The sequence below is a fragment of the Borostomias antarcticus genome (assembly GCF_949987555.1).
Source record: "Borostomias antarcticus genome assembly, chromosome: 4".
Taxonomy (NCBI): Eukaryota; Metazoa; Chordata; class Actinopteri; order Stomiiformes; family Stomiidae; genus Borostomias; species Borostomias antarcticus.
In genome coordinates, this window is record NC_140237.1 from 17,328,511 (window position 1) to 17,356,289 (window position 27,779).

General features: G+C 45.8%; 1 protein-coding gene across 1 annotated transcript in view; it reads right to left on the reverse strand.

Moving 5' to 3' along the window:
* Positions 1-27,779, reverse strand: part of galnt18b (UDP-N-acetyl-alpha-D-galactosamine:polypeptide N-acetylgalactosaminyltransferase 18b) — a gene marked incomplete at its 3' end in the record, with an annotated part of 89,759 nt that overhangs the window by 22,386 nt on the left and 39,594 nt on the right. The window contains exons 2-6 of the mRNA XM_084436864.1: positions 26,180-26,375; positions 25,327-25,493; positions 5,778-5,961; positions 4,798-4,995; positions 4,508-4,622 (exon numbers count right to left, since the gene is read on the reverse strand). Coding sequence (XP_084292990.1) covers positions 4,508-4,622; positions 4,798-4,995; positions 5,778-5,961; positions 25,327-25,493; positions 26,180-26,375 — 860 coding nt within the window. The remainder of the gene's footprint in view (positions 1-4,507; positions 4,623-4,797; positions 4,996-5,777; positions 5,962-25,326; positions 25,494-26,179; positions 26,376-27,779) is intronic.

Sequence of the window (27,779 nt, forward strand, 5' to 3'; positions counted from 1 at the left end):
TTTATTATTTTTATTTTACTGCGCAGCGGTAGATACGGCTGTAAGCTCCGCGGAACGAATGGTCGTCGCTCTGCTCTCTCTCCACTTTGAGGAGGACGAGCAAATGGAACACTGACAAGATGTCAATCACTCGTGAAGTCATGACAACTAAATAAACAGCACTGAGAGCATTTTCTCCTCAGAGCCCGACTCCAGCGTTAGCTACAGAGCGAATACAGAGGTATTATACAAACGTTACCGTTTAAATGTTCATCATATTCTCTATTGATGTCCAATGGCAATTAATTGTCATTAGCTTCGTTATCAGTAGCTAATGTTCCAACTAGCAAACGTCTCCCTTTAGCCAAGTTAGCTTGGTAAGCTAGCTAGCTAACGTTAGCAAACTCAGTGAATCATACAGACGTTACTTCAATAAACATTGGTAGAATAATTGCCAACGATGTTTAGAAGCTATTGAAATATCCCTGGTTGCCTTTTCAGATGAGTTGAGATATTTCTCAAAGAAGAGAAAGGTGGATGAGGAAGATAGTCAGGTAACAGCTGATGATTTAGCTAGAGATATAAATACTATCTAGTAGTAAAATATGTGGCCTGATGTTGGTGGCTAACGTTACTACAATATTTTAATGCTCTTTGGTTGCGTGATCAATAATCTAACATTACTCATTCTTAAATGTAACCATATCAGACTAGACAGGCAGAGGTAGTGGAGGCATGTAGAGAGCAGAGTGAAGCAGAGAGCGAGAGGGGAGATATAAATGAGAATGGAGGAGAAGAGAAAATGTAGTACATTGCCAGTAGTATATGAGTACACACACACATATCCCCCCGCCACGTGGGTTAACGTGAGTACACACACACACACACACACACACACACACACACCCCGTCACGTGAGTACACACACACACACACACACACACACACACACACACACATACCGTCACTGTGCTTTCCAGTTTGTATTTATGCATTTGACTAAACATTGATATCTTGTTCATGTTTTTATATGTATGTTATGAAACATGAATGAGAAAATGCACAAAATCTCTCTTTGGTCTTGACTAGTGCTCATTTTTGTTTCGGCGATCTAAATGTGATATAAAGGAGATCTCCTTTGGGTATGCTTAAATAAATATGTTCTGAAGTTTATTCTGTAGTAAGTGTAATTTTATTTCATATTTTGAAATTGCTGGTTGATATTTACGCGCGCACACCACCCAGGGTACAAGAAAATCCTTTACCCCTTAATCTAGAGGAAACACTGTTCACTGCCCGTCCAATTTCCCTCTCGATGAAAAACACCTTCTACTTTGAAAGATTTCTCTCAAACCCCCTATCCTACGCTAGTCTAGAGGAACAGTGCGCTCCTGTTCCCCTAGAGTACACAACTACCTCATAAGCTGAGCCTGCTCACGTTGCAAGATGGTTCACTTGGCACACAGAGCACAAATTGTACAAACCTATACAGCTGGAATCTGATGTTTCATTCATGGTTGCTGATACACTTTCTAGGCATGTTTTCCACACTGTTGACATTTTCGTTTCAAATGACTCTTTGAGGGAGCTTGACATGAACATAAACACTTTCTTAACAGCTTCTTCAGAGCCTTCAGTGATCGCCCCAAAGGTTCACTGCTCCAGACCGATAGTCCCAGTTCAAAGAAAGGACAAGGGCAGACGCTAGGAAAGACCTCGGGGTAAATATCACCCAGACATACCCGTATACAGCTCCGTTTTTCACAGGAAAAGACATAAATAAGTTGTGCCCTGGAGCTCCTACAACTGCCAGCCAGTAGGGCCATATATCCACCTCTCTCTAAACGGGTTTGGCTGGCCGAAGTGGTACGCCATTGACGACGGCGGTAGAACTCCGACACATAGGGTGTGTGAATGAATATCAGTCATTATACAGTAGTCTATCTCCCCATTCAAATGGCTCTGGCTTTGGATTGCAATTCATGGGATTAGTTACCATGTTATTGTGGTTGTGTCCAGATTTTGGCCCAGGCTTGGACAGCTGAGGTCCAGTGTGTGTCTCTGAGAGTCCTTCTAGTGTCAAGCAGAGTGTGTCCTGGCAGGTGGTCTGCAGACAAGCAAGCAGGCAGGACCAAAACGCTGACTCGGAGAATGAGTCAGGCAGGCAGAGAGACAGGTGGAGAGGCAGAGAGACAGGCAGGGCAGATATACTGCAGGTGGAGAGGCAGGCAGAGAGACAGAAGCTGAATCCCAAATCGCGCACTTAGGCGAAAGTGCAGAGCACTCGCGGCCTTGTGGCCTTACATGCGCGTTCCCGCTAAGTCCACAAGGGCTCAGGGTAGTCCCAAAACGGAATCGCTAGGTCCACAAGTGCGCCACTGCCGCCATTTTGCGCACTTTAACCGCACTTACCGAAAGTCCGCAATTTCGCGGACTTAGGAGCAGAAAATACCCACAGCCCACCGCGTCTCATGTGACACGGTGCTTGAGTGCATCCGAGTCATGATCCGAGTGCATCACACATAAATTATGACATTTGCCGATAACACAACATTGATCTTGAAATCCACATGCTGCAAACATATCCCACCCAACATCATTTTTTTTATTATTATTAAATTAAAACAGACGTCAGTAGGTCAATTTGCAGAGCCGAGCAGAGAGCTGAGGAGCGCGTCAGAGCAGCCTCTGCCTCGGAGGGACGCAGCAGCCAATGAAAACAAAGTGGGAGGGGCATTGAGCTAAACTGGCTTGGGAATCGTTTGGCGCGCAGCTGGAAGCGCTGTCCCATTTAATTCACAGCCCTGCACCCTCTGGCCCTTCCAGCTGACGTCATTTAAGTGCTCAGGCCGCAAGTGTTAGGGGCCGCAAGGGTGGTTTGCGCACACAGATTGGGATTCAGCTAGAGTCAGCCAAAACCAATACACTGCAGGCAGACAGACAGGCAGGCAGGCAGAGAGGCAGACAGAGAGACAAGCATGGCCAATATACAGCAGGCAGGCAGAGAGACAGGTGGAGAGGCAGCCAGGACCAATACGCTGCAGTCAGGAAGACCGGTCCAGCTGGAGCCCAGTGAGGCAGCAGATCTTGTTCCAGAGCCAGGGCCTCTGTGGACTCCAGTCCTGCAGCTCTCAGCCCCCTGTCACACTACTACTCCCATCAGGCCACACAGCCAGGACCCAGGGCCACATTCACCTCCCATCCAGGGGTCACTTCCTGTGGGACTGTTGCCCAGTCTACCGCACTCCTGCTATGACCACAGAATGAGGCCCACAGCTCCCACCCAAAGAGACATGACCTCACTATCTATATCTGGGGTTGAAGTAAACAAAATGATTTGTCAATAGTTTACGCAGCACATTCGGGTAGTGGGAGACACTGATGCATTATGTTTGAGATAAAATCATCAATGTTTTCCACAGAAAAGCAATCAGCGGCTCCATTATCAAGCCCCAAAACTCCTGAAAGCCATGTCATTTATGGAGGAAAATGACTTATGGGACTAATCTCCCCGCTCTTTCCTGAAGAGTGACTGATGATTACATCTGTCATTAGCGAGGACGGATATTTCCCACATCTAGCGTCCCGTCACAAGCTCTCTCTCTATCAGTTTCCCTCAGCAGTAATCTACAGGGTACTGCCGGGGGGGAGGAGCCTTTTGTGGCCCGCCTCTGGGTGTCACTGCAACAGCTGATCGCTGTATGAATGCTGTATAAATGCTGTATAAATGCTGTATAAATGATGTATAAATGATGTATAACATGCTACTTGCGTGCGATAACGTGCGAGTTGTTAGTATTATTATTATCCCTCCCTCCCTGGACAGAGCGGAGGCTCTTCTGGCCCATCTGCTCGCGGTGAGGTCGCTGCCTCCCAGGCCTGCTGATGCCCCCCAGCCCCCCAGGCCTGCTGATGCCCCCCAGCCTCCCAGGCCTGCTGATGACCCCCAGCCCCCCAGGCCTGCTGATGCCCCCCAGCCCCCCAGGCCTGCTGATGTCCCCCAGCTCCCCAGGCAGTGCTGACGCGGGGCTGTTCAGTCAAGCATGTGAGTCTCACAGGGGGAGGAGGGCGGGGCTACGCAGCCCGGAGAAGCGCTCGACGTGACAAGGCAAGAGTGTCGCCTTCGGAGGATTAAGAGCGCTGATCCAACCCCGGCGCTCTCTCTGGGTTCTCAGAGCGCTGATCCAACCCCGGCGCTCTCTCTGGGTTCTCACAGTCCAACCCCGGTGCTCTCTCTGGGTTCTCAGAGCGTCCAGGAGGGGAGGAGCTGGAAGCAGAACTCGCCATTCGCCGGCTACACCTTGTTAATGTGTTCCAATTACATGCGGCACGTTGCTTTAAGCCAAAGCACAGTTACTCAGTAAGTCAAGTAACCGCTTTGCATAAAAATAAGAGAGGCGAGGCCAGAACCAGGGGGCCTGGCTGCCAACAGCACGTGTCATTACCATAGTTAATTTACAGCCAGGATCAAAGCCATTACCTCAATGAACAATGGCCTTTGGCGTCAGGAAGTGACATCGTTACTCACCCTGACACCCAGCTCCACGTTCTCGCCCCCGTACACCTCCATCCCCTCGTCCAGCAGACCGATCTCCTCAAAGTAAAAGCGGTCCACCACGAAACAGCCAATCAGAGCAGGGCTCCTGAAGGATCCAACATGCGGCATTGGATGATGACACAGCTTCCAGATACACAGTCAATGCTATTCTCAGCTGCTCAGTGATGCTTTGATTGGATAACGAACAGCGTTCCGCCTGGGATAAAACAATCCCTATTGATTCTTTCCTGCTTATCAGGTGTGTACGGTGTGTACAGTACCTGATAGGGGCACTGTTGTTGGCCTGGTGCCACCAGGACTTGGGCGGGTTGAGATAGCGACACCACAGCTCCCAGTCGAAGCCCTGGGCGGACAGTGGGTACTCCTCGATCTCGAAGGTGTCATACTTGATGTTATCGAACGACGGCGAGATTATGCGCGTGCGGTCCTCCATGATTCTCCAGAGAACTGGCTCAGCCCTTCAAACACAAGGTGTTGTGCTATTAATCATGATGTGTGAGATATACTCCATCTCTATTACCTCAACTTCTCAATGGGGACATGTGAGATGCTGTGTGGAAATAGCAATGTGAAACACAGACAGACATGCAACAATGGCTGAGAGTATAGGACTCATCATTCTCAAAAGGATGAGCTGAAAAAAAAACAAGCAGACTGTAGGCTAAATCCAATTTGGCCTGGATTGACGGCAAAAGCATATCTATACCAAACCCTGGTTATTCAATTTGAGTTGAAAGCTGACTACAGTGTTCTCTATCCGTGCATACAGACGACCCAGCAAAGTGTTCAAACTGAAGCGACAAATTATCCGTTAGCGGTGCACATCTCTGTTCGGAGGGATGCTGTTTGTTCACTGAGGGTGTAATCAGCACAGATTAAAAACACAAATACGTTGGATGTTGTCCAAACCTACGCTGACAGATTTGGGGCAGACCGTTGAGAGCACAATTACATGCTATGAGAACTGCACTGCCCCAGGGAATCATGGGTAATGTAGGCCTGACACTGGCCTTGTACACAGTATATCTCTACACCTCCCACTTCTCCAGGCTGCATGGACCTCAGGCCCGTGCTAACAGAAACATCGCTCTCTTTAAGGGGGCGGCAGTTCTCAAAATCTTTTTTATCAGTTCGCCCATAGTGATGTGGATGTGGCCTCTGTCTGCTCGACCAAGCGGTGTACAGTATGAGCGCACACAAGTGTGTTGAGGCGGTGATGTGTTCATGTGCAGTGACTCACCAGCCGGTGTTGAACTCAACGTGGGCGTCGAAGAGCGCCACGATAGGAGCGGTGGCTGCCCTCCACCCACTCACCCGGGAGCGAATCAAACCCTCCTGTTTGGAATGGCGCACCATCTTGATGAATCCCGGCCGCCGGCGGTTGGTCTCATCCACGAAGTCACGCAGCTTCTGCTTCAGCTCGTCTGCACACGCGCACACACACATGCACGCACACGCACACACACTGCATTAATAATCTATTAGGCTACACTGCTGCTAGGAAGCATACAGTCATCGAATAAAGCTGGAGCTAGGGGCAGCACCTTGGACGGAGCCAGAAGCTTCCTGTTCTGCTACTTTGATCACTAGACCAAAAGAGCCAGAGTTACTAACCTAGTAGGCTGTGATCACACCGAGACACGTCACTAGAAATGCGCCTCCAGCAAAACCATCGTTTTCCTGTAGTACAGTGTTTCTCTCTTCTGCCGCCAGCCGCGTTTTTCTAGTGATTTTTAGACGCGGGTTAATATTTAAAATATTCTCAACTTTTCAACTCAAGACGCGTGTTGCACTGCTCACTGGCCCAGGCAGCCAATCAACCTGGCCAACTATTCTAGCTGGTTCCACAGACGCACCACGCTGTTGCCAGAGCTGCTTTGTTTCAGGCAGTTTTGAAGCGTCCGCGTCTCTAATGACGCATCAGCGGCCTCAGGAGGCTTCAAGGAGCTTCCTACAGAATGTCATCCAGGGAATACCGGGGACTCAGGCTGCCGTTCTATTGAAACCAGGACAGCAAATGCAGGAAATAGGTGTAGTTAGGTACTTCTTCTGACTTCTGACAGATATTGTCCTTTGTTCTGAGCAGGGGCCGATGTACTAATGTTTGCGAGCGCAGCGCCAACAGCGCCTTGGGCAGTCCACAGAAAGTGTGCGCTGTGCGTATATTTAACATTCATGGTTTCATGGTTTATTCATTCATACATCATCATGGAGCAAACTCTATGAATTTGTACAGTACATGGATGTATGAAAGGGTCACCCCAAGGAAGCTATTTAAAGCTTTTAGTAGGGGGCCCAGTCTCCCACAAACACAGTGGCAATAGTCAACAACAGTGTACAACAACATATATAACAGACACATAACAGACATATAACAGACAATAGAGACAATCCCAGTATTATGCTTTCATTATTACAATAGGTTTCAACATTAGTGTAAATGAATAAAATAAATAAAATAAGAATAACATTGGAGTACAGGACAATATAAACAAGATTCTTGATATACAGTAATCAGTGGATTTAAGTTGATAGAAGTTGTGTTTTCTGTTTTTTCTTAAAGATGGAGATAGAATGTGACATTTTTAGACTATCTTCAAACTCATTCCAGATCTGTGGTCCTCTGTATGCAATACTGAAACAGGTACATTTTAATTTCATTTTTTCCCCTGTGATTAGGGTCTTATTTCTGGTGCTATAGGTATGGTGATGAAAGAAGACTGGAATGAGGTCACATAATTTATGGTTTAGTTTATGAGCAATCTGGTACATTATGCAAGCATTCTGATAATGGTTGTACTCAGCAAGCCTCAGCAGATTGTAGCGGTAGAAGAGTGTTTTGGTTGGAGAATTATATTCAGACCATGATATGGCACGTATTACTTTCTTTTGGAGAATCTTTAGCTTTGTAAATAGGTTGGAAATGTGTTACACCATATGATATTACAGTAATGTAAGTGAGGCTCAAATACAGTTTTATATAGAGTGAGAAGTGCAGAGAGTGTAAGGAAGTGTCTCAACTTAAAAAACAGCAGTATATTTAGACCGTTTTTTTGTTAAAGCATCAATATGACATTCAACATTCAAACATTCAACATTCAAAAGAACAAAGTTGCAGCTTATTGCGCAATCAGCGCATATCACCGCCCTCAAACCATAATGTGCGTATGGTAAATATAGTGACTTGCAGTATGCAAGCTTTGCTTTGTCCATTAGGCTACCTCTGTTTAACTGACTGCGTTAAATTATGAGGACTGATATGTGGCTATCTTTCAGCTGGTCAAAATTGCCGTTGATGGTTTAATGCGATGATCCCATCGGCCATATATCTTATTTGCAAGTGATCATGTAGGTTATCCCTGGCATCTATTCATTTACTACAGCTAAAGGGACTGATCCAGTTAATCCACGTTATAATCGTAATAACTGCCTTTGAAGAATTTCAGGCCTTTCAAGTCATCGGATATTGAATCTATCTGAGACCAATTTGGTTAAATGTAGTAGCCAATGCAACCTTGTAAATATCAGTGTTTCCATGAATATCAGATTTTCAAAAATATTGAATAATCATTATGTACTCCCCCCATGCATGTATGTTCATAATTAACAAGGGATATGGTTAAATGTAGGCTGGTGGGTTATGCGCAACTACCTGCACACCTGCTTTTCAAAGGCAGAGAAATTTCACCGCAAAACAGGCCTGCGCTTTACACCACAGCTTTCATACAATGGGGTATTATGCTGCGTTCCATTTGGCCCAGGAGGTCGTGACCCACAGTTTTAACTGGAACACCCTGTAGTGTTATTGATTGACACTAACAACAATGGTTGTTAGCAGTGGCAAAAAGAAAAGTCTTAAGTCTTGATTTAAAAAAACTGAGAGTTGCAGCAGACCAGTTTTCTGGAAGTTTGTTCCAGATATGTGGAGCATAAAAACTGAATGCTGCTTCTCCAGGTTTTGTTTTAACTCTGGGGACAGAAAGCAGGCCTGTGCCAGACAACCTGAGAGGTCTGGATGGCTCATAAGTAGCAGCAGATCAGAAATATATTTTGGCCCTAAAGCAGTCAGTGCTTTATAAACCAACAGCAGTATTTTAAAGTCAAGTATTTGACAGACAGGAAGCCAGTGTAAAGACCTCAGAACTGGAGTGATGTGATCCACTTTCTTAGTCTTAGTGAGGACTCGAGCAACAGCATTCAGAATTAGCTGCAGCTGTTGATCGATTTTTTAGAGAGGCCTGTAAACACACTGTTACAGTCGAGTCTACTGAAGATAAAGGCATGGACAAGTTTTTCCACATCCTGCTGAGACATAAATCCTTTAATCCTTGATATATTCTTCAGGTAATAGTAGGCTGACTTTGTAATTGTCTTAATGTGACTGTTGAAATTCAAGTCTGAGTCCACGACTACGCCAAGACTTCTGGCTTTGTTTGTGGTTTTTAGCATTACTGATTGGAGCTGAGCGCTGACTTTTAATCATTCTTCTTTGGCTCCAAAGACAATTACTTCAGTTTTATTTTTGTTTAGTTGAAGAAAGTTCTGGCACATCCAATCGTTGATTTGTTCAGTGCACTTACTCAGCGCTTGTATGGGAGTATAGTTCCCTGGTGATATAAATTTGTGTGATCTGCGTAGCTACAGTATGATAACATATTTTGTTGTTTTCCAGGTCCACACTGCATCAGACTTAAGCAGGTCGGTCATGGGCTTTGTGACCTCAGATAAGTGTGTGAGATATCTCCCAAAGTAGTGAACCATGCCCAATACTCTTCTGAGCGCAGGCACATTGTTTGGTGGTTGGAGTTGAGTGATGACCTGACCTTTGGCCTGGTCTGGGTGGATTCCCTGCTCGTCGATACACTGGCCCAGGTAGGTGATCCGCCGCTGATGCAGCACGCGCCTGTGGTGGTTTAGTTTTAGCCCCGCTCTTTTCAGAGCTCCCAGTGTGTTCTGGAGCTGCTCTTCGTGCTGCTCCATGTTCTCAGAATACACCAAGATGTCGTCTATATATGCGACCCAAGGGCGTAGGTTTGCGTATGGACGGTCGGAACATGTCCCTACCAACATTTTGGGAGGCCCAAATTGTCCCTACCAACTTTTAAGCAATGTTGTTTGCATTATCTTTGGAGTGCAGTTATATTAGATCATTTAGATGGCCTTCCCAGAGTTTGGAAGGACAGAATTGACCGTACCATTTTGAGTGAGTAAGTTTGCATTATGTTCAGAGTTACATTAGACCGTTTGATTGGCTCATTTGGCTGAGATAGCTTGTTGCATTTTCGCTGAATCTGAAGACAAACAGCCTTACAGACAGACGCTGACAGCAAGCCATACAGTTGTGATTCTAACAGCTGTTTAGGTACATCCACCACCACAATGTCGCCTCCCCCTCCGAAGAGGATGAGGGATATCAGGAGCTTTTTCTCTGCAACTGTAAGTAACGTTAATGTTAACGTTAGCTAGGTTAACTAGCTACTGGTAAACTAAGTAGCTAACGTTAGGCATTAGCCACATAAAAATCAGCTAGGTTGGGGCTGGCTAACGTTACCTAAACTAACATCACTTGTTTTTCCATTGTGGTAAATTATCAACTGGTGATATGCTGGCTAGCTAGCGAACTGTTAAGATGGCTTCTAGCCATCATCCTGTAACATTAGGATAGCAGCAGCCATTACATTATTATACATTAGCTGCCCACCAGAGATTTAATTGAACGGGACATCACGGCGTCCTCACAACGACTATTGGTATCAGCATACTAGCCGATGGGCTATAGCTTTGTCAAACCCAGTCTGTGCTAGACGTGATGCTAATTTTCGCCATATTAAATTCCCATTAACTTATGCTAAAAAACGTCAGTGATATTAAAGTCGTAAGTTTTGATGTAAAAATAAATACATTCCCAGCTGGCATTTCAACGTTGATTCACGGGTGATTCAACGTCATGTGACTATGTGAATCAACGTTGGATTAGGTTTTGATTTTAAAAGGTGAATTAACGTTGATATTGCGACGTTGTTCCAACATCTTAATCTTCAACATGGGTGAATTAAGGTCTTACAATCACTGCTGAATATGTGTTGAATTTGAAAGGTGAATCAACTTTGAATTCCCAACTTTGTTTCAACGGCTTACTTTTCAACATGGGTAAATTAAGGTCTTTGAGTCAACTTTGCATCACTGTTGAAACTGCAACTTTGTTTCAACTTCTTACTTTTCAATCATGTAGCCACAGAGAACAATTTTATTTTACATTATAATCAAGATGCACATGTAGGCCTACAACAGTAGTGAATGGGGTTGCATCACTGACAACTGTGCAAATAGCAACAACATCAATCCAACAATAATGTGAAAAATAAGTGTTTGTGGCACTGGCATGCACACACACAAACACATTTTGTGACATACTTCTATACAGCAATGCTACAGAAAAAGGCATTCACAGTCAATCTGCCGGCTGGTAACAGCTTTTAGCTTTCTAAACAGACAACCTCTGCAGCACAATACGACCCAGGATGTAGCCTATGTTAAAACGCGAAAGCAAAACCAACTTAGTTAGCAAGCTAAACAATATATTAACCTTACAATCTACAAATAGCGGCAAAAGTTGGACAACAAGGGAATGACTGGCACATTGCTCAGCTTGTATATAAGTAGATACTAGCTACGTCCAGCTAGTGCGAGACAAACATTACACACGATGCACCGCACCAAAATTTCCAAAGAAACTACGATGTCCATAATAGGACATCCTCGGATGTCCACGAAAGGAAATTCAAATCTCATTTACGTCTTTGTGCAAGCGCAAAATAAGGATTTGTGACCAATAAAATTAATTTATTGCAAAGATATATAAAGCAAAACCTTCGTTGGGCCACTTTTTACCCATATTGTGCATTTAAGGGCTATAAGTCAGGTTGAAGACATCATGTTGACGTTGTTGTACATCAACGTACAGATCTTCAACAGAATTTCAACGTTGATTTATACGTATTTTATCAACCTTTTTCAACCATTGAGCATTCAATATTGTGTCAAGGTTGAAACGACGACTGACATTAATCCAACTATATTTCAAAGTTGAAGGTCGGTCGTGTGCCAGCTGGGTTGTTTTAGCCTGACAGGGGTTCTTGTTACAATTATAGGGGAAACTGAATACTCATACGGTAACGTTATCTAGAGGTTAGCCAGCCCGTGAGAACCGTTAACATTAGCTACTTTTATGAGGGCTCAGGTCTGTTTTTCTTTATACAAGCCCGTCCCTGTGTAGCCTGTTTTCTTACAGTTATTAGCTAACGTATACTTGCTAACTGGAATCTCATAATTCCTCTCACTATATTGGCCGGAGGGTGTTTTAAATAAAGTAGTGTATGTTGAAGTACAGGGGATTTATTTTTTATCTATGGTATCGAATTGAGTATCCAGGATTGTGGAATTTCTCAATTGGTAGGCTATATTGCCTACTAAATGTCTGGTATTTTGTGACTCCCATAATGGACAGATATATCCATTTATGAGTTGAATGTCAGTATAAAAATCCAATGAAAATCAAAATGTTTATCAAATCATTTTTATATATGAAACACAGCAAAAGTCGAGAGTGAGGGAGAGTGGAGGGACACAGCAGCAGCCGAGAGAGGGAGAGTGGACTGGAGGGACGCAGAGGCAGCAAAAGTCGAGAGAGAGTGGAGGGACGCAGCAGCAGGCAGGATGTGATACACTAAGAAGATTGTATTAGTATTATTCAATTTCATAAATATATGCATATTTAAGAGATTTAACCTCTCATCCCCAGCAAAAATTGTGTATGCAGGCTACACTGTTATACGGTCCCTACCAATGTTGAAAACAAACCTACGCCCTTGATGCGACCACACCCTCCTGGTCCTTCAGGAGCTCTGTCATTTTGTGCTGGAAAATGTTGGGAGCGCTCGTGATTCCAAAAGGGAGCCTATTAAAATAATGCCTCCCAAATGGTGTGATAAATGTGGTCAATTTGGCAGTCTGGGTCTAGGGGTACCTGCCAGAAACCGCTCGCTGCATCTAGCAGGTAAAACACCTTGGCGTTGGCCAGCTTAGGCAGGATGTCATCAATTGTGGGAAGCATATATTTCTCCCTTTTAACCGCTTTGTTGAGGTTCTTAAGATCTACACATATCCTGACCTGTTCCTTGTTTTTCTTTGGCACTGGCACCATTGGTGCACACCATTCTGTAGGTTCCTTGATTTCTGTGATTACACAAGTGGCTACCATGCGTTCCAGCTCTTCTTTCACTTTCGGGAGCATGGGCACGGATACACGTCTGGCGGTTGAAACACTATATGGGACCGCCCTTTCTTTCAGTGCTTTTCACAGGTTTTATGTTAAGACGTCCTGTGTCGGCTGGGTAGAAGATGTTATCTTTCTCAGAGCTCTTTATTTCTTCTATGCGCTTGACTAGGCCCATAGCCACGGCTACGTTTCTCCAAAGGAGGTGGCTGCCCTCCCCTCTAATGACATGTACTTTGAACCTGAATTCTCTCTGGCTCTACTCAGTACTGGCGATGAAGTAACCTATACCACTTAGTCTCCCATCTGGACTATCTGGCTTCGTCTCCACTTTCTTCAGTGCTGGTTTATTCTCTAGCTTGTTAAAGGTCTTTTCAGATATGATGCAGATATGATGCTAGTATCAATTAAAACATTCACCAGGCTTCCTAGCATCGGCAGATTCACAGTCCTGCCTGGGCGCTGACCTCGTTCACGACACGTGAGTGGCAGACAGTTGCAAAATGTCCCATCCTGTTACAGTTTCCACACAATAAGTTAATGAGTTAATAATGAGTTCCACAGCATGAGTTCTCCCTCACCGGTGACAACTTCCCCTTCTCTCCCAGTGTTGTTGCGTGTCTCTATCGCTCCTGTTCTGCCCAACCTGGCTGTGGCTGCGCCCGGGCCTCTCTGGATGCTGCACGTGATTGGCCACTTCATTCAGCCGGGTGCTGCTGCACGTGTTTGGCCACTTCATTCAGCCGGGTGCTGCTATACGTGATTGGCCAGTTAATTCAGCCAGGTGCTGCTATACGTGATTGGCCACTTCATTCAGCCGGTTGCTGCTGCTCGCGCCCTGCTCACTGACACGTCCCTTTACTTGTTCTGACTGCCGTACTAGTTCCACTGCTTTGTGAGATCGGGTGTTAGCTGTAGCTTTTCAGACAGTTCTTTGTCTAATATGCCGATTACCAACCGGTCACGAATGTTCTCCTGTTTTGCTCCCGCAAAGGAGCATGTACCAGCCAATTCATGCAGGCTTCTTATATACTCTTCTGTACTGCCCCTGGGCTTCTGAATTCGCTTGTGGAAGCGGGCCTGCTCATGTATTACATTAACTTTAGACACAAAGTAATAGTCCAGCTTGGCCAATACAGTCTCATAATCATCCTCTTCCTCGTGTTCATCAAATTGGAAGGTCTTGGAAATCTGTTCTGACTCTTTGCCCAGAGCATAAAGCAACATACACTATATTGCCAAAAGTATTCACTCCAACAGATGACAGAGCGGGGTCAGCGGATGCTGAGGGGCATAGTGCGCAGAGGTCGGCATCTTCAGAGTCAATCGCTACAGACCTCCAAACTTCATATGGCCTTCAGATTAGCTCAAGAACAGTGCGTAGAGAGCTTCATGGAATGGGTTTCCATGGCCGAGCAGCTGCATCCAAGCCATACATCACCAAGTGCAATGCAAAGTGTTGGATGCAGTGGTGTAAAGCACGCCGCCACTGGACTCTAGAGCAGTGGAGACGCGTTCTCTGGAGTGACGAATCACACTTCTCCATCTGGCAAATTGATGGACGAGTCTGGGTTTGGCGGTTGCAAGGAGAACGGTACTTGTCTGACTGCATTGTGCCAAGTGTGAAGTTTGGTGGAGGGGGGATTATAGTGTGGGGTTGTTTTTTAGGAGCTGGGCTTGGCCCCTTAGTTCCAGTGAAAGGAACTCTGAACGCTTCAGCATACCAAGTGATTCTGGACAATTCCATGCTCCCAACTTTGTGGGAACAGTTTGGGGATGGCCCCTTCCTGTGCACAAAGTAAGGTCCATAAAGACATGGATGAGCGAGTTTGGTGTGGAAGAACTTGACTGGCCTGCACAGAGTCCTGACCTCAACCCGATAGAACACCTTTGGGATGAATTAGAACGGAGACTGCGAGCCAGGCCTTCTCGTCCAACATCAGTGTCTGACCTCACAAATGCGCTTCTGGAAGAATGGTCAAAAATTCCCATAAACACACCCCTAAACCTTGTGGAATGCCTTCCCAGAAGAGTTGAAGCTATTGTAGCTGCAAAGGGTGGGCCGACGTCATATTAAACCCTATGGATTAAGAATGGGATGTCACTTAAATTCATATGCGTGTAAAGGCAGATGAGCGAATACTTTTGGCAATATAGTGTAGCTACCTGTACTTCTCCGTGTTCCTGGTCCAACTTGGTACTGTAGCTATATGGTAGAGATTGAAAGGGTGGCATCATTTGGGCCACAGTTGAGGGCGAGAAAAATCAAAACTTTCAGGTGGTGAAAACGTTGCCATTCTTCCCAGTCTTCTGACACCATGTAGTGTTATTAACTGACACTAACAACGGTTTCCGATTGAACAAATGTTTAATTATCTTTGCAGATAGACACGCATCTATCTTAATGTTAGGCTACAACACCTATTTCGGCAACTGACAGAACTGTATCAAACCACCTCACACGTTACCAAGGGATGTATCAATGTGCGATGCACAGCATAGAAACAAAATAGGACCATTACAATACACGCCCCTTTCAACTTGTTTTCTCCACTCGTGAACTCATACCACTTGACCCAACCCCCAGTTCCCTCTGGAGGTCGTGAACAAGATGGAAGCTTCCCTGTGTAACTAAGTACAACTTTAATAATACTGTTTCATTAGCATTTCTGTCTTATTTGTGTCTCATTAAATCAGTCGTAGGCTACACACAGTATTCCCCAACTGTCTTATCTGAGGATATGTTCACTACCTCCTTTGTATGCGCAAAATTCCACGTAGTGTGTTGTTATTTACTGGTTTGGCAAACAAAGCTAGCTAACGTCCATCTTTGTTCCAAGCTGTTGTTAGTGTCTACTGTAAGGCCGTGATCACACAAAGATGCGTCACTAGAGACTCGGCCGCTCCTAAACCGCTCCTAAACCGCTCCTAAACTGCTCCTAAACCGCTCCTAAACCGCTCCTAAACCGCTCCTAAACCGCTCTTAAACAAAGCAGTTCAGGCAAAATAGCGTGGTGCGTCTGTGGTGCTAGCTAGATAGCCAGGTTCCCCAAACTCTACGGGAAGCTACATGCTTACTTTCTCGCCTGAAAATTGTATAAAGTGACACATTAACAGTTGTAGAGGCAATGATTTGATTGAATGCCTGGGTCAGTGAGCAGTGCTACACTGAGAATATTTGTATTTTTTACCCGCATCTAAAAACCTCTGGAAAAACGAGGCAGGCGGCAAAAGAGAGGATTGCACGCCAGGCCAGAGGAAAACAATGGTTTCACTGGAGGCGCGTTTCTATGGCCTAACGTGGTTACCTCGTGGTTGACGTCGTTCTCAGTCTCTCCCAACTCCCACCTCACCACTTCCCAGCCAAATGGAACGCAACATCAATCAGTCTCTCCTTGCGCATCTCTTCCCTATTTTGTGTGCGTTCATACCCACCATGGATAATGCATATTCATGAGTAGAAAAAGTACAACTTGTCCTTCGCAGCAATGCCAGATGTACGATAATTATATTTCTATGATAATTTAGCCCTTTATATGATCAATAATGCCAAAAATCCAATAAAATTTGACATTTTGTGACATGTAAGTTTACAGTTTTAGTGGTTTGAGCGAAATAGTTCCAGTTCAAATGTTACTATGGTTTCAGCAGGTTTACTTTGCAAATAGCCTACATTTCCCAGCAGACTGAGACCAAGTAAGATTAAACCATGAGCTTCCCATCCTGGAAAAGGCTACACATTTACATGTTTTCCGGTTCCCCGTTCACTTTTCTACCATTGTAAAGATTTGAGTTGGAGGTAAATGTCAATCTAGCTCAGTACTTGAGCGAACAGTGAAATTATGGTCTCTATGTTTCATGTTCATGTCAGACATACATAGCTGAATGTCGAAAATAGCACAAAGCACTGCACTCTAGGACAGCATCAAATATGTAGGCTACTCATCAACATCACAGACAAACAGTGACTCAGATGTGGAGCTTGAACTTTAAGGTAAACACAGTTATTTAATTAGCCTAGCTAGTGGCCAAAACTGTTATCATGCAGCTTATGAACAGGCTTCCAGTCATGGCTAGATGTAGTCACATGAGCTCACAAGTTTTATGAGGCTAAGTTGTTTCTCAATACATAGCCTACGTGTTTTTTTTATTACACATTTACGCCTCTGGTATGATACTTCATAATTTCCCACCTGGCAACTCTGGCGGTCTTGGGTTCTACCTTGGCCCATGCTCCACCTCTCCACCGAGTTTCATGAAAATCACTCTGGTAGTTTTTGTATAATCCTGCTATGTGACGAACGAACGAACAAAATATCACACATGACTGAAAATATACCCTCCTCCAGCGGTCGCTGGGCGGAGCCAAAAACCTACACGCTTTAGTACATCTGCCTCTAAATCTATTAAAGGTAGGGGTGAATATTATGCTTCTTGAGTCATGGAAACTGTGTTAAACGGTATGGTTGAGTAAGTGAGGATGGTGGAACCTTGCCTTAGTGTTTCACTCATATTTCACTTCCTCGCTTCCCTGATCACTCCAGACAGAAGACAGATGTGGATGTGATGAAGTTCTCACCTGGCTCTGACCTAATGGGATGTGATGTAGATGTGATGTAGTTGTGATGTAGTTCTCACCTGGCTCTGGCCTAATGGGATGTGATGTAGATGTGATGTAGTTGTAATGTAGTTCTCACCTGGCTCTGGCCTAATGGGATGTGATGTAGATGTGATGTAGTTGTGATGTAGTTCTCACCTGGCTCTGGCCTAATGGGATGTGATGTAGTTGTGATGTAGTTCTCACCTGGCTCTGGCCTAATGGGATGTGATGTAGTTCTCACCTGGCTCTGGCCTAATGGGATGTGATGTAGATGTGATATAGTTGTGATGTAGTTCTCACCTGGCTCTGGCCTAATGGGATGTGATGTAGATGTGATGTAGTTGTGATGTAGTTCTCACCTGGCTCTGGCCTAATGGGATGTGATGTAGATCTGATCTCACCTGGCTCTGGTCTAATGGGATGTGATGTAGATCTGATCTCACCTGGCTCTGGCCTAATGGGATGTGATGTAGTTGTGATGTCGTTCTCACCTGGCTCTGGCCTAATGGGATGTGATGTAGATGTGATGTAGTTGTGATGTAGTTCTCACCTGGCTCTGGCCTAATGGGATGTGATGTAGATGTGATGTAGTTGTGATGTAGTTCTCACCTGGCTCTGGCCTAATGGGATGTGATGTAGATGTGATGTAGTTGTGATGTAGTTCTCACCTGGCTCTAACTTAATGCATCCGCTCTGCGCTTCACATTACCTACATACATACATCCATGTTGGCTGAAAGAAAAAGGAGGTCAACCATCTAAAACATAACTGATGTTGGCAGCTGAATGTTCTGCTTGGAACTCCGAGGTGTCATTAACATTTTTGCGACCATTGCGAGTAATTCCACAAGACATGGAAGTGTTATGTTCCTCACAGTGTGAGAGTCTGATGTCTAAAAAAAATATGACTACTTTATGTAAGTGTACCGTTGTGAACAGTGAATTGTGTTTCATCATTTTTGGAGCTATACCAGGCTCTCCCAAAGCGCCCTTGTTCACGTCTCCTAAACAGACATCAGTATGCGGTAGAGGGTAGCAGTAAGTGACTTTGATCACCCCCATCGGGCTCATGCCTGTTTGGATGTGACATTCCATCAGTCATCTCTCACAGCGCTTGCCAGATGGTGAGGACAGCAGGCTACAAGCAGGAGGATCCTGAACAGCTCCACCCGGCTGGGACGAGCTGGCAGCACAATCTAATGACACACCTTGTGCGATGTTGCAGCACCGTTCCAAACACTGCAGCTATTTGTAACATTAATATTCCTCAACACAGATGTAACACGATAGAAACAAATAGTTGAGGACAGGAGAGTTGTGCCTTCCTGTCTCCAGGCTTACCTCCGCGGTAAGTGCTGAAACAGCATAGCTAGATAAGCTACGCAACCTATTACTGCGCCCATCTGCTCGGCTCCTGGTGGAGACACGGACATTTCCTTCTGAAAAAATGAGTATCATTGCACTTACACACACACACACACACACACACACACACACACACACACACACACACACACACACACACACACATGCAGTAACCCCCCCCCCCCCCTCCCACAAACACACACACTCACACACAGTACCACCCCCCCCCCCACACACACACACACACACGCTAATATTAACCATTTTGTTTTCTCATTGTGTTCATATGCTGCCGCTGCTGCAGTTCCCCCCAGTAGTCAGTCTCCACGTTAATCCTCTGTTTCTGTCATAGACAACAGCAGCATACCAGGCCTGGGGTGAGGGACAGGGACACGCCACCCAATCTGACTGAGGAACAGCCCGTCTACTAGACTCAGGTGACTTGTGTTGTATTCATATCCGCAGTATTTGTATTGTTTGCAGTATTTGTATTGTTTGCTTCAGGTGCAGATCAGGTCTAGATACGGTAGATCTCTGAGGAAGCTTGATTTGCGGCCTTGTAGCACAATGCCTTAACCTTGTAGTTGCAACGTTTGGCCCAACACACTATGATTATCTTTGAGAGAAACCTGTCCCTCGTCCACAGACATGCAAGGACGCCTGCGTTGTTCCGTTTCAGAGAACAGATGTTCAGCTGATAAATGTTTTACAAATTGAGCAGATGCTTCCCCTGCACTGGAAGCCTAATGAAACCTCTCTGTTCTACTCGTCCTGCTTCTGCCCATCCTAAGGAAACAAGCATCCCCGACTCCACATGAGAACCTGTTGATTCATTTACATCTCGCACATTAACTTATTTGTAATGTGTTTTAGATGATTAATAATTGAGGGATCCAGACGTACTTGAATGGAGAGTGAGAATGAGGAAGTGTAATGGTGGATAATTAATCATAAAGCAGCATGTTGAGAAACAGGTTCATTACCTCCACAACGGCCGACGACCGGGAGCATCCATCTTTTATGACCGACGTTACGCCTGGGAACTAACAGGCTCAGTAATGCGGTTTGATTAGAAATAACAGGCGGCCAAGTAAACAACAGCATCCCACATTATTGTGCACAGGCGTTGAATACAAAAAGTGTTTATTCATAGCGTGAAGATTCAAAGTGCTTATTGAAGTAAGTACATAAGATACTATGAAAAAGTACATTAATTAACCAGAAAATGGTAGACCTATTGTAAAGCTGTATATTGCTACCAAAAGTAAACCCTTGTGGACTGCTGGCTGAGGCAGTGTGCTTACAGTATGGTACAGTATGCCTGCAGTACGGTTTGCACTGTCCTGTCTTTGCCCTGTCCCTTGCACCCTGTCTAACGCTGTCTCAATCAGTGTTGCACACCATCGACCTAAACAAATTCCTCGTATGTGTAAACTACCATGGCAATAAACTGATTCTGATCCAGATTTTTAGACCACAGACTGAGGCAGGGTTGTTGCAGTACAGTCTTCGCGACCTCTTTTGGATAAATGATGACACACCATTGAGTGTTCTTCTATTATTCTAATTGTGTTCTTTCTAAATCTGGCCCAGCTGAGCAGCTTGTACTGCGTGGGAGGATGAGGGACTGGTTCCTGGTTGTGTAGTCTCGTCGGTGTGTACGCTAGGCTGCAGCCCAGGGTGGGCAGAGAGAGACAAACACAGCCTGAACCTGGGTGGCAACTCTGTCAGAGCTGTGGATGTAATACAAACACAAACCCCCTTTCCTTCTGCCGAGACTGACAGAGGGAGGAGAGGGAGGGATAGAGAGAGAACGAGAGAGGGAGGGAGGGAGGAGTAGACTGATATATGAGGGGTGAGTCAAGGAAAGATGAGGTGAAAATGAGGGCCCCTGAGGCAGTGAGAGGGTGACAGAGGGAGAGTGGGTAGGTGGACGGAGACAGATCATCCCTCGTTCTCGCTCGGCCGTCGTGATATACGACCCTTTCCTCCACCGAGGAGCAGCGCTGCATAACAAGGCGTGACATCCTCTCAGACATCCTCCTCCTCGTCTGGTAGGATGTCCCCAGGGGGTCCTCTTACTCTGGGATAACACACACACACACCCCCCTGACAGATGGGCCTCCTGAAGCAGACGCAGACGCGAGGTGACAGGTTTGATTGAAACAACAGGACGCCTAACCCCCCTCGCTTGCTCTGTCTACAATCAAGGTAAAACACGGAAGTGTTGCTTAGCTTAGTGTTAACACACCACACTGCGCTTTGTACACACCTTTCCCATCAATCATTGACAGTTGTGCCCTTGAGGAAGGCACTTAATCCCAACACTAGCTCATAATTGTGAGCTACTTTGGATAAAAGTGTCTGCTAAAAATGTGAAATGTTGCTGAGCTGGCCGTTGAGCATCGTCCCTCATCCGCCTGCATGTCTGGAGGCTGCGTCCCTGTCAGAGCCGGAGACAGCGTCCTCAGGGCAGGGGACACCGTCCAATTAGGAGGGGAATCAGCCGGGTCAATCTGTCCCTTCTTCCCCTGTTCACTCACACTCTCCCTCGCATGCATGCTGATGACAGGCAGGGGTGAGCCCAGCGACACATGCCCATCACCAGGGCCTTTATGCCAGGAGGGGGGACAGGAAACGGTGACCCCCTGACACAACCTGTGCCGGGCTATGGGTCAGCGGGCTGACAATGCTTAGCAGAGATAAGATTAGCAATCATGGCAATAAGGATAAGGTTAAACCTATCAGAGGTGAACCTGGCAGAATGTCATTAGCAGAATGTCAGCGCGTGACGGGGGTTGCTGAGGGACAGAGAGAGACTGCACACTGCCTCCCAATTAGGGGATCAGATCAGAGCCTTGGCGGGACTTGATAATCCACTTGGGCTGTTGGGAGACGGGGGCAGCCTTTTGAGTGTTGCCCTCTTCCAGGACAGGAAGGGACGGCGTCACCAGATAGGAGCACGGCCTGCTTGGCCCAACTCTCTCTGAGGGGGGACAGGGGGTCTGGGGGAATCCTGGGACCGGGGCGAGGGTGGACAAGTCCACGGCATGACGGATAGAGAACAACCGGGAGGAAGAAAAGCACCAGAGGGGCATCTGGGTGGGTTCTGACCCGGTCCACTCACCCACCTGACAGCTCTGGACCCAGCAGCCTAGAGTAGCGGGCCTCTCTGCCTGACTGAGACCAACCTGCTGAGGGCTGATTGCCTCCATATCACAGCTGAGATCCTCGTCTGCAGTCAGCCCTCCTAACACCCGGGACTGTGGCAGGGGCGTAGTTCTGATCTGAGGTTTGGTACGGCCCCTTGTAATAAAAGCACAAGTCAAAAAATACTTTTTTACAGTAATTCGCACGCAAATAGAGCTACAGATCAGATTATCTTGATGTTTCTTTTTTGCAAATTGGGTCACCCCCAAAAATCATATTTGGTACAGTAAGGGGGGAAAAAGATAAATATAAAATTGCTTATCATTTATTATTGCCTATATTATTATGAACTTTTGTAAACAACAGTCACTCTTTTTGTGCCTCTCCCCCTCTCTCTGTCTCGTGTTGCAAGCTGTCTACTCGTTGTTCAGTAGAGATGAGATGCTTCTGGCAACACGTGAAACTTGATAACATTTGAAATGGCCCCCATACATCACTGCAGCAAGGGGGAAAGAAACATATTGAACAGTTTGTCCCAGAGATTGTCTCAGAGATTGACCAGCACAGTTAACTAACTGCCTCAGTGTTCAGTGTGCAGAGGTGTGCAGAGGTGTTCACCAGCCATCCCAGTTCTTCAGATTGATTCTGCTGTCTTCGACACTCATCCATGTTTTGAGTGCCTAGAGTGCTGCAGACGTGGCCGTGGAGTGGGAGAGGGTTTCGGGAGCGAGGGAGAGAGTAACTGAGTGAATCACCACGCTGGGCGCAGCTCATTTAATACGATCTGAAGCATTTTAAATAGTAAAATAGTGCGAGGTGGAGACTGAACACATTTGCGGTCCAACATATTCCCTATCGTTTGAGATCTTCCATCTTGCTGCTAAATCAAAATTCCCTCTGACATTGTGGATTAACCACTGATGAGGGAGTAACGTTACTGAGCTCGGGTGGAGGGAGGCAGGAAAGAGCCAGGTTGTTAACTGGACAGCTTCTTGATTTTGATGCAGCTGTCAACAAGACCTACTTTTGTAGGTCAGGTTTCGTAGGAGGCTTGTTTGGCAATGTTGTTAATTATAATATTCCATCAATCCATCCATCTTCATCCACTTATCCGGGGTCGGGTCGCGGAGGCAGCAGTTCCAGCAGGGGGCCCCAGACATCCCTTTCCCTAGCAGCATCAACCAGCTCTGCCTGGGGAATCTTTAGCCGCTCACAGGCCAGTGCGGAGATGTAATCCCGCCACCTAGTCCTGGGTCTACCCCGCGGCCTCCTCCCAGCTGGATATGCCTGGAACACCTCCCTAGGGAGGCGCCCAGGAGGCATCCTCACTAGATGCCCGAACCACCTCAACTGGCTCCTTTCGACGCAAGGGAGCAGCAGCTCTACTCCGAGTCTCTCCCGGATGACTGAACTTCTCACCCGATCTCTCAGGGAGACCCCAGCCACCCTCCGGAGAAAATTAATTTTGGCCGCTTGTATCCGTAATTATAATATTAAAACTGCAATTTGTGTTTGTGTGGCTTAGGTATGGACATATCCCTAGCGTCCATATATGGACTGTAGCCATAATTAAATGGTAAATGGACTGCACTTATATAGCGCTTTTCCACCTTAGCGGCACTCAAAGTGCTTTACAATGGCCTCTCATTCACACATTCACACACCAATGTTGGTAGCTGCCATGCAAGGTGCTAACCTGCTCATTGGGAGCAATTTGGGGCTAGGTGTCTTGCTCAAGGACACTTCGACATGTGGACAGTCAAAGCTGGGATTCGAACCACTGACCTTTCGATCATTGAACGACCCGCTTTACCAACTGAGCTACAGCCACTACCAGCACTGGGTGACAGTACGCTCTATATTGCGGCTATGCTGTGGTAAAAACAGCCTCGCTGAAACTCCACAGCTTTGTTAATACTGGGCCTGGTTCATTCAGCCCCCACTCCCCCAGAAAGAAGCACCGACAAGACACTCTCCAAATAGGCTAGCGCATTACTGGATGGGCCTCCACCCCACAGCACATTTCCTGGCATTCCCTACTAATTAGTATTCGTTCCACTATCTATCCCATCCAACGAGAAAAGACTCTAATTAAGAACATTAAAGAGACAGATTAAAGAAAGAAAGTTGACAAGCAACAGAGGCGTACTGTAATTACCAAGATGTTAAGATCCCGCTATTAAAGGGGCACTTCACAGATTAGCATTAAGCATTGTATCATTCCAGTATGTTACAATTAAAGGACAATGCTCGTTTTTGACAACCTGGACCTTATTTACGACATATTATAAGACGTTTGACTCACCGAGATCACTTTGGTGTAGTTCGGAGGCATGTAGAAGTAATTTAAAATCCAGCGCGAGCCAGTATATCCATGTAATGGCGGTGGTCGGGGCACTTAGAATGCAGTTTCTAAAAATCTATTTTCTGCCGCGAAACGGGTGTTTTCATCAATCTGTCTTGATGAATCGCTAGTTGTGCTTACATAGAGAGCATAGGCCTGTTGTGGTATTTCACATGCCTCTGTAATATGATCTTTAGAAACGTCTTTAGACACGAAATAGCTTCCTCACTTGCTCCAGCACGCATGCGCACAGCGTGCTGGAGCAACGATTGCGCGCTGTGCGCATTAGTGCTGGAGCAAGTGAGGAAGCTATTTCGTTTCGAAAGACGTTTCTAAAGATCATGGCATGTGAAAACCACAACAGGCATGCTCTATGTAAGCACAACTAGCGATTTGCATGGCAACTAGCTACCAATATATAAATGAAACCTGAAGTAAACTACTTCAGGATTTTTAGCATAATGTTGGCCAAAGTAAATTGAAAGCTCTTCTCGAACCCTTTGAAGCAGGCTAACCCTGTTCTCTCCTCACAGTGTTACAGGCTAACTGTGTCTCTCCTCACAGTGTTACAGGCTAACTCTGTTCTCTCCTCACAGTGTTACAGGCTAACTCTGTTCTCTCCTCACAGTGTTACAGGCTAACTGTGTCTCTCCTCACAGTGTTACAGGCTAACCCTGTTCTCTCCTCACAGTGTTACAGGCTAACTCTGTTCTCTCCTCACAGTGTTACAGGCTAACTGTGTCTCTCCTCACAGTGTTACAGGCTAACTGTGTCTCTCCTCACAGTGTTACAAGCTAACTGTGTCTCTCCTCACAGTGTTACAGGCTAACTCTGTTCTCTCCTCACAGTGTTACAGGCTAACTGTGTCTCTCCTCACAGTGTTACAGGCTAACTGTGTCTCTCCTCACAGTGTTACAGGCTAACTGTGTCTCTCCTCACAGTGTTACAAGCTAACTGTGTTTCTCCTCACAGTGTTACAGGCTACCTCTGTTCTCTCCTCACAGTGTTACAGGCTAACTGTGTCTCTCCTCACAGTGTTATGGTGCGTTCTCTCACCGCTGCTGCTGTTGTCGTCCACCAGGATGATCTCCTTCAGGAGGTGGGGGGGCGTCCTGTTCATGGCCGAGTGGATGGAGCGGAGGATGACGGATAAGGCTTCGTTCACAAAGATAAACACGATGCTCACTTGGGGCAGGTTGGAGGGGTAGGAGATGTTCCGACAGCTGCGGCAGGGGAGACAGAAAGACATAGTGACTGTGTGTGTGTGTGTGTGTGTGTGTGTGTGTGTGTGTGGCATGTGCCATGTGCAATACAAGAGCATTCTGTGTGAGGATCAGTGAAACCGCTGGGTCTATATAATACCAGAGCTAGCAGTGATTCTGATGTGGAACGGGTTGATGGACTCATGCTCTCGGCCGGGACACTAGTGTTTCAGTTTATACTTAGCAGTTAAAAGCATCAATTATTCCTTTTTCTGAATCTATCTATGTATTGTGAGAGCTTCACAACGAGTGATGAGGACAAGGGATACGATCTTTCATACCCCTGCTACAGTAGCTAGACAGGTAGTACCGTAGATGGAACTGCATCTCTCTAGAGGGGCCACTCTCCTCAAGCTCTGCCTATCACAACAGCCAGGGCTCGAGTACCATCCTCAACACAAGGACACACTCTAAATACACCTCAGAGGGAAACGACTGAATAAAGATGGGAGCTTCTGTGTGCTCTCTGCATCCTAAAGAGTCACAGGGAGGCTCAAGTCAGAGAGATGTTAGAAATCGAGTGGAATAGCTTTTAAAATTGGTCAGTTGAGTCAAATCACTTGTACTTCCTACTGTACTATACTTTTTTGGAGCAACGCAGTTTGACGTGTGGAACAGTAGTGTGTTTTATGACAGCCAGAGCTCACCCGTCAGGTCTGAGGTCTGGGATAGGCCTGTCCAGAGAGAGCCGGTCACTGAGGTAGCCGTTGTAGCCGTAGTACTGGAACATCTTCAGCGCCACCCGCCGGCTGTCTGGACCGAGGTCCTGACCCCAGTGGGCGAACAGCGACGAGTCGCCGAAAGACCTATCTGCTTGAGAGTCCTCTCCTTTCACCGGGGCCTCTGTGGGCATGAGAGGAGGAAGAAAAACAGTGTGGATATATTAGCATGGGGGCCAGCCACACTGACTGGGAAAACAAGGTCAGAGTGACCTGCCGGAAAACACGCAGTGGAAACTCAACAAGAATGCAGGAGTGGAAGCAGCGCTGCTGTGATTCACTAGAATTCTGATAATGTAGTTCACACAGTGTCTTTTTATACCACACACCTATAGGAGGAGATTTCTATGTAACTTAAAGCTGCAGCATGTACAATTTTCGTAAGATTTAAAAAAATAAAAAAATAAATTGATATGTTGCTATGATAAATCAAGATGGATAAGTGATTAAACCACATCGTTGTAGACTGAGACTGTTTGGCTCTGCTTCAGCAATTATTATTATTATTACAGCATTAAAAACAAACAAAAAAAAAGCTTAGAGCAGTCACTTTTTAATTTTATTTTAAGCGGCTCACATCCAGTTTTAATTTCTGGTACTAGCCTACAGGGCAATGAAAGGAACAGCCCCCTCCTACCTCTAGGCCATGGTCAAACCCTACACCCCCTCCCAACCACTACGCTCTGCTACCTCGGGGCGACTGGTTGCCCCGTCACTCTGAGGCCCCTGCGGTCGATCGACACGGTCACGGCTCTTCTCTGTCCTGGCCCCACAGTGGTGGAACGAACTGCCCACTGACGTCAGGACAGTAGAGTCGCTGCCCATCTTTCGCCACAGGCTCAAAACTCATCTCTTCAAGAAGTACTACAACGATCCACCCTCTTAAGCACCTATTGTATTTTAGATTGCTATTCTTGCACTTTGCCTTCAGCACTTGATTATGCTCTTAGTCACTTGTTTTAGAAAGAAGATGCACTTGTTAGTTCTGGCAAGTAGTAGTACATTGGCTTTTCTTATGTTAAATGCAATTATCGTTAGTCGCTTTGGATAAAAGCGTCTGCTAAATGACTGTAATGTAATGTAATGTAATAAGGAGGAAAGACCTAATACATTTGTGCAAATATTGAATGTAATTTCATCAAATTACCCAGGGCATAAAGGGGGATCAAGTTTGGGGCATGACAGAGGACATTTGCAGTCCCCTGGTTTATCAATCCAGATGGTTTAATGGATTTCAGTAGAGCAGAACCTTTCTACAGAAAAATACAGTGAGAAAAACATGAGTGACTTCTCTGCTATTAGGCTACTACATGAAGGTAACAGATAGTGATACGTCTAGCTAGTGTAAGAAATGCTATTCTAATCTTGCTATAAACCAGTGATTATATAATCGTGATTATACTATGAATAATAATGAACAACTTATAAGCAATTATAATTACTTATTGTATAGCTCATTAACATTCAATTGAACAAAACATCATGGGGGCAGCAAGTGTGGACTGCTTTTTGTTTCCTGATTCAGCAG